Raw genomic sequence first — 10,505 nt, 5'->3', positions numbered from 1 at the left:
TAGTATGTTTAGCGGTACTAATATCTGTCTGTGAAAAGCTTGCTCGTAAATATATGTGGCATGTTGCTGAGCATAGATAAGAATATATTAATCCTACTCGGATTCTCTGATTCTGAATAACATTTTTGCATGCAAGTTTAATCCTGACTCTCTGTGTTTGTGTTTTGTGTGTGTGTGTGTGTGTCTGTGTGTTTTGTGTGTGTGTGTGCGTGTGTGTGTGTGTATGTGTGTGTGTGTGTGTGTGTGTGCGTGCAGGTAAATACGTGTACCAGCCGATGACGAGGGTGGGCCTGCTCCCCAGCACCGCTGTGCCTCCGGCTCCGTCCGAGCCCGCGGACACCATCGACCTCTCCATCTCCCTGACCGAGCGCTTCCTCCGCCTCGCCCCCTGGTTCCTGCCGCCGCCCTGCCCCGAGTCGCCGCGCTACTGCGTCATCTCCGACCTCTTCATCGACGACTATGTGGTCAAGCGCATCAACGGCAAGATGTGCTACGTGCAGAGGCCGCCTCCCATGATGCCTGTGGCCCCGCCCACACCCCACCCTCACCCACACCAGCACCAACACCAACACCAACATCCCCAACCCCACCCCCGACCGCCGACTCCACCCGCCTCTCAGCCACAGCCTCAGGCGCCAAGCTCGACCTATCAGAACGCTCAGGCGCCAAGCTTGACCTATCAGAACGCTCAGGCACCAAGCTTGACCTATCAGAACGCTCAGGCGCCAAGCTCGACCTATCAGAACGCTCAGGCGCCAAGCTCGACCTATCAGAACGCTCAGGAGGTGGTCCCGCCTCCACAGAGCTCCAACGGCCCAATGGAGAAAGCCAAGGGCCCCAAAATGGACCACTGCTCCTCCCCTTCCAGCTCCGAGGACTCTGGGATCAACGCGATCGGGGGGAACTTCCTGGAGTCGTGCGAGGAGGACTCGTGCGAGGAAGAAGAGGAGGAAGAGGAGGAGGGCTTGGGACGTCGGGGGGCGGAGGTGGGAGAGGAAGATGAGCTGAGCTCAGACGGGAAGTCCAGTCCGGCCAGCTGGGACCAGGACGAGTGCTCGCTCCTCTCCCCTTCCAAGTCCCTGGTGGAGATCATCGAGAACATCGAAACCACCGTCTGACACAGGCCGCGTTCCCAGAATTCCCAAAATTCCCAGAGTTCCCAGGTTCTATGTGGAGATAGCAGCAGGTGTGTGGTTTGCTGGTCACTCATTGCTAACTGGGAATGGACATTTGTTAGCTATTCTGAATTGTTTTTTAAACCTGCCACTGTTGGTGATTTAAAATGTCAAAGTGGTAAAGACTCACTCTGTCACACACACACACACACACACACACACACACACACACACAACTCTCCTCAGTTCAATGGATCTCACCATTCTTCTCTTCTACACAGAACGCTTCCATGCCAAGCATCTTTTACTGGTTGAAAGGCGTTCTGTGCTTTGGAAAAGGGATTTTTTTTCTTAATGCTTCAAACTGCTCCAAAGCTGAAAGCCAAAATGGTTCCAAAAAGCTTCTTTCCAGCCCCTTTCCTGAGACAATTTTTAAGTAGGAACCTAAAAAGTTTCCTTAAAAGCTTCCTCAAAGAGAGAACAAGCAAGAGAGAGCTTTTTTCTAAAGAGTGCACTGCCTCTGTCTTTTCCTCTCTCCGTTGTTTTCCATCTTGCTGTTTGCCCCGATGTTCTTGTGGGAGAACAACGCAAGCAGCGAACCTCCATTTGCAGTGCACTTGTCTGCTCACATTCAATTGGACACGGATGACCAAAGAGCACTGTTAGCGTAGCATAGCCGCAGCTAGCTACCGATCAGGTCCTCATTTGGGCCTGATCTGGCACACATGTGGTCCAGAGTTTGTCAGCCTCCCTCCTCCCTGAGTCTTCGGATCTCATGCATGGCTTGTCAGATGGTAGAGGACGACGATGAGCATGGTGTTCCCTTTTTATACAAGAGCCCGATGAAACACTCTCACACATACGCACACACACAGACACTATCACATGCACACAAAATCGCGAATCACCAGTCACTTGTTTTGCACGCTAAGAGGATCACAGCAAAAGACCAAATGTTAGCACTAAGCTGTCTCTTCTGTACACTTTCCTTAAAGGTGGAGTCTGCGATTCACCTTTGGTTTGGCAAAAGATATATGAGTTCAACAGCCAATATCAAACAACATCCTTGGCTTCCATGCTCCTGCATTAATTGGCTGAGAATGTTTAAAGCTGTGTCCAAGTCAATTTATTTGTTTCCCATTTAAAGAACTACGACTGTAGACAAGCACCTGCCTTTTAAATAGTGAAGGGACAGCTAGAGGACTGTTTGGTGCAAATTCATTGAATATGACAAAACATGGTGATTAGACACAGTCACCTCATCTTTAATACTGTGCTAATTCAATTAGCGATTGCGTGTCAATGTCTTTTAGTGTGTGGGGTTATAATTGCGGACTGCACCTTTAATGACAGCTGTCTGTCTCCGAAACGGATCTGATCCTGGTCCTGGGACAGAATTAAGACCAGAACTCAGCCAAAACTCAACCTGAACCAAGCCAGAGTCAGGTGTTAGTCAGGCTGCTAGACGAAGAGTTGTCTTTTTGATAAAAACACTTTGGAAAACAGTTCACTGTCCATTCATTCAGAGAGGCTGACTTCAACCGTGATATCAACCATGAGTCGGAGTCTATGTAATGTATATTTTAACTTGCTAAGTACAACTGAACAACAGAGAAGCAGAGAAAGAGGAAGAGGAGAGAGGACATGAGAATTAGAGAAGGAGAGATAGAGAGAAAAGAGGGAACAGGAAGAGCGAGATACAGTATAAGACGAGCTAGCTAGTAGACACAGCAGACCTGAGGAGCAAAGGTTGGGCGGAGATTGCATTGCGTTGCATTGCATTGTGGGCAGGCCGGCAGGTGCTGTCATCATCTCTGTGCGGCGGCGCTGTAAATTATGCAGGAGCGCAGCATTAGGTGCCGTCAGCTGCAGGCAGGGAACAGGAGGGTCACGGCTCGCCCAAGAGTTCCTGTCATCACCCCTCATCAGCGGCCATTAGGGGCAGGGGCCCAGCAGCGCTCCACCAGCACAGCCACGGCGGCTACATCAGCCCCACTCCTCTCCCTCCCTCGCTTCCCCCCGCCACCACCGCCACGCAGACTCCATCAGCTGCACCCCCCACACGGACACGGACACACACACACACACACACACATACACACACACATACTTTACACACATATACACACACACACACACACACACACATACACTCATACACACACACACACACACACACTCTCATACACACACACACACACACACACACACCCCCTCGTCCCCGCCTGCTTCTCTAGAGAGAGGCCCACACTGGCGAGGGATGCTGGTGAAATGCACAAACATGGCTATGATCTGGCGCAGAATTCACAGGAAATGTAACACAGTGTGTACAGTAGCAGGTCTGAGATCAGGGTATTTAGCGGCTGCTCATGGCATTTACTGTATCTCTGGCACCTAGACGCAGTATGACATTCAGAACACAGCAGAACAGAACAGGTTGGGTGCAACAGCAGCAACAGTTTCCATGCAGTCCGGTTCCTATTGGCCTGCGGTACATGCAGAGCCAGCCAGGCAGATATTACCCAACGCACCGCACCCCACCGCACCACACCACACCACACAGGAAGTGTGCCGAAGCCTGCATCCTGTCCCCTCATGTTGATTACAGTAATGCAGTACTTAGACATGCAGTAGGTCTCATGCCAAAAACAGCTGAGCTGTTTGTCTAATACACTCTAAGAAATAACGGGGCCAATACCGGTTCTTCTGAACGATGAAATACAAGAACCTTTTTCAATGCTTCAAAGAACCATTGAGGCAACAGTTTGCCTGATGTGATGGTTCAACACAGAGTTGTGTCTCTCCACGGAACCATCCAGAGATTTAAAGAAGCATTTTAAGCACCTTTACTTTTTAGAGTGTATAGAGCCAGAGAGCAGGGATGTCTCATGGGTGGTCAGTGTGTGTGTTTGTGTGTGTGTGTGTGTGTGTGTGTGTGTGTGTGTGTGTGTGTGTGTGTGTGTGTGTGTGTGTGTGTGTGTGTGTGTGTGTGTGTGTGTGTGTGTGTGTGTGTGTGTGTGTGTGTGTGTGTGTGTGTGTGTGTGTGTGTGTGTGTGTGTGTGTGTGTGTGTGATGAAGGTTTGTGGTAGAATGTAGAGATAGGAAAAGAACTGACACTCTTTCCGTAGACTTGCAATATTATTCAAATCAGCATGTCCCAAATGATCAGCATACTGTAATATGATGAGCCTAACAGTTTGTAGCAGAATCACATACACTGTATGTTTGGTGCACGCTGCCTATACGTAATACTGTAAGTCTAAGCCGGTTGGTGTTCTTCTGTTTGTGTAAACGTTGTGTTTGTACGGGTGGTTGCAGGTTGTTGAAGAGATTAAAGCATCAAGCTGGAGTACAAGTGGAAATGTACAGTCCTGTCTCAGCACAGTGTTCTCAAGTCTCCCAGTTTTTTAAGATCTATAGTCTTTGCTCATTTCTCTTACTTTGGTATAAACACACTTCCAAATGCTGATTTTGGCTCGTGTCTGTTATTTGAGTGAATGCAATCAAGCCCTAGCCTGGCTAGCGCCTACCACTTCTCAAATGAGACGATGGTCTGGCATTTTCTGGTGTTTGAAAAAAATGCCCAGATCCATTCGTTGGGCGCCACGGATGTCTATCAGATGCGTCTGTGCATAGCTCACCAACGTCTTGCTTTTTCCCCCTGTTCTGTGATTGATCTCCGACAGTATCTCAGGCAAAAATTAGGGCGGTTGTTTCCAGACTGCCTGAGTAGCGTGAATTGCGCGTAAGGCAGCATGGGAACACCCAGGCTAATCAGGTCCTGAATATTGTTCGATTTTATTGTGACATAAAACACTAAGACACTAGCCTAGAAATCTAGACTACACCCTAGCGGTTGTATTTTGCTGCCAGGGTAGTCTAGCAACTCTCCGCTGGCTTGCGAGCTGGGAAAATTAAACTTATATTGGGCCAATCAAATCGTAGTCGGTAGACAGGCTTAACATAATGACGACTGACCTGTGACCATAAGTTACAACCATTAAACGTGAAATTCGTGAATACCCCATCCTACTTGAAAATAAGATTATTGGTTGTTGCACTATCCTATTGCGTGGAGGGCTAATTTGAAAGACAACCGTGATCCCACCCCTTCAATTGAGCCCTGCCTACAGTATATGGTGAGTTCCTAGACCCCACATCTTGATGTGGGTCTGGCATGTCAGGCTACTAAGACACACCATCATCTAAAAAGTTGTATTTTACAAGATCTATGTTGTATTTGACAAGGGCTAAAGACTGCTGAGCTTGGTTTGTTTATTGAAATGTTAAGTGCTCCGTTAGAGACGATCGGTAACACAATCTCCGTTTTTTTCCTGTCATCATCATCATCATCATCATCATCATCATCACCCAGTTTGTATTTCTGAGAGGGAATGTGGAAGTGCTGAAGGGGGCGTTCTCGGAGTTTGTGAAGGTTATACCTCCTGGAGATCTGAGACTTGTGGGGCATCAGCACAATTCCTGTTCCGTCTCCTTCAATGAGGCCGTTCGGTCGGTCGGTCGTTGCAAAACGAACTGAACTGCAAATGCAGCCTTTGATGATTTCGCTTTTGTCTTTTCTTTCACTTCTGTAGCACACGTTTTTTTTTCTATATAGACCTTTTCACAGGACCCACAATCTTAACAATCTGACGGGAGGAAAAGACTAATGAACCTTCACAGGGAAACAGAGGACTGTGTGTGTGTGTGTGTGTGTGTGTGTGTGTGTGTGTGAAAGAGAGATGGGGGGTTGTCAGACAGGCACAACGACAGAACCAGAGACCGAGTGAGCTAAGAAACAAAAAAGAAAGAATAAATGAATGAAGGAGTGACAGAATGAATGAATGAACGAGTGAAAGAAAAGGAAGGAAGGAAGAAAGAAAGAGGAAAACATGAGCGATGGCAGGACAGCTGAGGAGGGCAAATAATGGGTGAGCGCCAGGGCTTCTCATTTATTCATAATGCCCTCTCTATATGTCTGGGTATTTCACCACTTACCAAGGAACATGCCGCTTTAGCACCAGCCCATCCCTGCCATAACAATAGAACATTTGAATTTGAGAAAGGGGGCGAGAGAGAGAGAGAGAGAGCGCAAACACAGAGGAGATAAAGAAAAGAAAAGAAAAAAAGAGCAGACAGAGACGTGGAGAAAAGAGAGTGAAGAGAGAGAGAGGACATGGAGGAGAACGCCTGTAAATGGGGAAAAAAAAAAAAAAAAAAGAGAAGCAGCGAATCGGAAGTGGCATAGCAAATGTAAGTGAAGGGCGTTTAAAAATAGACATCCGTCTGGTTGTACATCCCATCTCTGTACGACGGACAAGGAAGACTGCAGCCTAACGCAAACCTAAAAGGGTCAGCTCATGGAAAAGCGGTGGGATTGGGATGAAATCCCTCAGGGAAAACCAATACAGATAATTCCCAAACTTCAGAAAATTGGCTCCCTTCCCAGGTAATGGAAAATACTGATAATATGGTACCATTCATGATCCCATTCAAATCTCACTTGCATCTCACACTCAGATTTAGCTTATATCTCTTATCAGGTCGCCCAGGAAAATGAATATCCTACCTAATCCACCAATTTCGTGCAAACATGCAAATGAATATAATGTCAATGGTTTGCAGTAAGAATGTATATGATTCTAAGTGCCTTTTTGTTGATGTGAAGGTCACATTCAGAATCACTTGGTACTATGCTTCTCTACATACAGTATATGACCTTGCAAAACTAAATTTCAGTGTTCAGTGTGTCTGTGTGTGTGTTCATGTGTGAGTGTGTGCCTAGTTATAAGAAAGATAGATAGATAAATAGATAGATAGATAGATAGATTGGGAAGGGTACAATTATATACATATCCCTAACACAATTACCCTCTCCCCATAACAGCTAAAACACTTTCATGCATCTAAAGCCTACCTTACACTGACAGACTTTGACAAGATTTGGGAAAGATTCTTGAAAGATTGCAGTCTTTTAACTAATGCCCCTCATTCAAGCTTTTCTCAAAAGACTACAATCTTTCAAGAATCTGTCCCAAATCTTGTCAAAGTCTGTCAAATGTAAGGTAGGCTCAACTGGCCATCTTGAGACGTGAGAGACTGTGAAGGCACAGCTCAGCTCAAGCACCAGCCCACCAGAGGAGGTCTGTGTTCCGGAGCCCATCTGTGACAGTCACGTGCCATTGTGAGAGGAAAAAAAGCCCAAACTAGTTCACACTAGTGGCCTCCTTCTCCTCTGGCTGGTGCGTTTGGATACGTTTCACGTGGAGCTTATTAGGATGGCGGGCGCTTGAGTAAATGTTTACCGCCTGCAATGAACAGCCCCCCCCCCCCCCTCCCCCCACAGCCAGTGTCCTATGACAGGTGCCTCTGGTCGACTCATATCTCCCTCCAACAAAGCCACCTTTCCACTCCGAGCAGAGGACAGATCGAGGATACCGACAGGGGACAGCACTACGAGCCAGTGCATTTGATTAGGCCAGTGTCCACTGAGGTATTTGACTTTGGATTATTGGGGGATTTCAGTGTGTGTCTTGGCAAGTGTCACCAACGCCCAGTGGCATCTTGGTTGCCAGTCGAGTGTTATGGAACGGCTTAGCTCCGCACATGAATATTCAGCGTCTGCTCATGCCTGGCTAAAACGCCGTATGCTAACTCGAGCCGTGCTGGAGCGGGTTTACTCGCGTCTACTTTTGGGATTCTTGCCGTGTTCTTTCTGCATTACATTTACTGCTACAAACAGACATTTTTGCTGATTATAAATAATGTAAACAGTACACGGCGAATGGGAACAAATAGACTGAAATAGACACACCGCAGAGAAGAACACACAGAAGCTAAACACGCAGCTGATGCTAGTGTTTTGTATACCATAGAGACTCAATGGAGACGCTCTGCAACAAGGCAAGACTCCAGGCACTCCAGGTTGTAACGACGCCAAGGGAAGAGTTGAAAAGCCTTTATAAGGACACAATTGGGAAAAATACATCCATAGTTTAGTCCATAACTAAGCTAGATGAGCACACCGTGAGTGCAGACCTCTGCCAAAGCTACCCTGTAAAACTCATTGAGCTGACCTGTGAGTCTGAGAGAGTCTGAGAGAGTCTCTCCAGACTTGTAATGGGTTCCATTTTATCCCTGCTGTCCACTTATCAGATCTGTGAGGCAAAAGCAGCTCTATGACAGGGGAGCAGAGTCCAACCGCGTCTCTAAATACTTTTTTATAGCTTCTAAAGCAGTAGCTACCAGAGAGGGCCTTTCAATGTGTCCTCTCCATCCTGCACATTTAATGAAGTACAATGTCCTCAGGGAGTGTTGGAGCAGTGCTAGAAAGTCCTAAAAATCAGCCTTAAAGTTAAAACTGCTCATTTATGGAGTCTAATGAGATATCTTATAGGGTCTCTCTAGGTGTTAATGTCTAAGCAGTCTAAGATAGCAGTGATCTCTCTCTCTCCCTCTCTCTCTCTCTCTTTCCCTATCTCTCGTTTTGTGTCTTTTCCTCAGACACTTCTCTCAGCTCTCTCAGAGCTCCTCCGCATCTCACGTCTCGCACAAGCGGCCCACATTAAAATGTCAGTCACAGCCCTCGACATGTAGAGAGAGCGAGAGAGGGAGAGAGAGAGAGAGAGCGAGAGAGATAGCAAGAGTGAGAGAGAGAGAGAGAGAGCACTTCACAGTGCGTCCGTGAGAAGTTAAAAGTCATCGCCCGTCACCCCCGCCGCTGTAACCCGTCAGCGGCATCACTCTCCCCTGTGAGTGCAGCGCGGAGCTCTCTCTCTCTCTCTCTCTCTCTCTCTCTCTCTCGCCCGCTTGGAAGTGTCCTCGCCGTGCCCGCATCACTTCCTGGCAGAGGGGATGAATATTTTACGACGTGAGCTCACACTGGAATGAGCATTTGAGCGGCGAGCATGAATCAGCTGAAACCAGCAGCGAACGAGGCTCCCCGCGCACTGTGTGTGTGTGTGTGTGTGTGTGAGAGAGAGAAACACTCATGGACTTGAGAAGTCTACACACACACATATACACTCTCACACACAAACTTCAGTAATTATATGCACATACATAAGGACATGAACACAGAGACCTAGACACTCTCACTCACTCTCACACACTCATACACACACGCGCGCACACACACACACACACACACACACACACACACACTCACTCACTCACTCATACTCACACATTCTCTCTCTCTCTAACACACACACACACACACACACTCATACTCACACATTCTCTCTCTCTCTAACACACACACACACACACACACACAGGCAGTCATAATCAGAAGAATAAAACTCTGCGACGGCTTTTCTGATTTTCAAAAGAGCCATTTATTCTTCCAATTTAAGAGCCTAATGTGCCTCTCCACCGGAGAGAGTGGACTCCATTTTACAGGGCAGGGGTGTGTGTGTGTGTGTGTGTGTGTGTCTGATAAACAATCTCACAGTCCACTGCTCCCACTGGCCTCTTACTGCCGACGATGTGTCTCTGAGGAGCTCTGTCACCCGCACGCTATTCGCCACTTAGAACGCCTGTGAAATATTCATTGGCGTTTTTTTTCTACACATACAGTATATCTGTTCCTGGCCCATGAATGCCTCTCAGAGTTTTAAGAGATTTTACCCTCTCCCTGCCCTGCTTTATATTCCTAATAGGTTAGAGTCATCTATCTATTGGAAGGTTATGAGAGAGTCTCTGTGTGCTTTATATTCCTAATAGCCTAGGTTAGAGTCATCTGTCTATTGGAAAGCTATGAGAGAGTCTCTAGTCCCTTTCCCACATAACTTCTAGAAGTTACCCGGACATATTTACCCGGGTGAGGCACGACATGGACGTTTCCCACATGAGCTTTATGTCCGAGTGAGATACGGGTAATTGTGTTCACACTAGACCCGAGTAGGAGCCGCGAGGGGTGGGGCAATGTCAGCACTTGCAGGGGGAGGGAGATGACGCTAAATAAATGCGTTGTTGTGCTGTGCTGCCTGGATGATGCAACTTACATGATCCAAAACATCATGAAACAACAAGTAGTTAGCTCGCTAGTCAGCGGGAGCTAGCATAGAGGGAAAAATAGCTAACGCCAGAGCCACAGTATAAACAGAGCTCTACTTCAACCCTCTCTGGTATAAACATCCAACACACCAAATTAATAAAAAAAATAATGACACACCTGAGGTCTGAGGCTCCTTCCCAACTCCTACAAAAAGCAACAATGCTAAATAACAGCGACGTTAACTATTAGCTGTTAATTGCTAACCACTGTAATAAACAGCTAGTTGCAAGCTAATCGACAACACTTCAAGCTATTCACGTTTGCAAGGATAATCCTGCCTGTCCCGCAACAAACACAACAACCTGAGTGCAGTTTAAATTTTTATTGTA

General features: G+C 47.1%; 1 protein-coding gene across 1 annotated transcript in view; it reads left to right on the top strand.

The window, feature by feature from the left end:
• zgc:162707 (UPF0524 protein C3orf70 homolog B) overlaps positions 1 to 1,118 on the top strand; it is a 23,859-nt gene extending 22,741 nt beyond the window's left edge. The window contains exons 2-3 of the mRNA XM_062534956.1: positions 256 to 583; positions 821 to 1,118. Of these exons, the coding sequence (XP_062390940.1) occupies positions 256 to 583; positions 821 to 1,118 (626 nt within the window). The remainder of the gene's footprint in view (positions 1 to 255; positions 584 to 820) is intronic.
• Positions 1,119 to 10,505: the final 9,387 nt, after the last annotated feature.

This window comes from Sardina pilchardus, chromosome 4 (assembly GCF_963854185.1).
Source record: "Sardina pilchardus chromosome 4, fSarPil1.1, whole genome shotgun sequence".
Classification (NCBI taxonomy): Eukaryota; Metazoa; Chordata; class Actinopteri; order Clupeiformes; family Clupeidae; genus Sardina; species Sardina pilchardus.
Note: the sequence above shows the minus strand (reverse complement) of the source record. Positions and strands in the feature narration are given on the sequence as shown.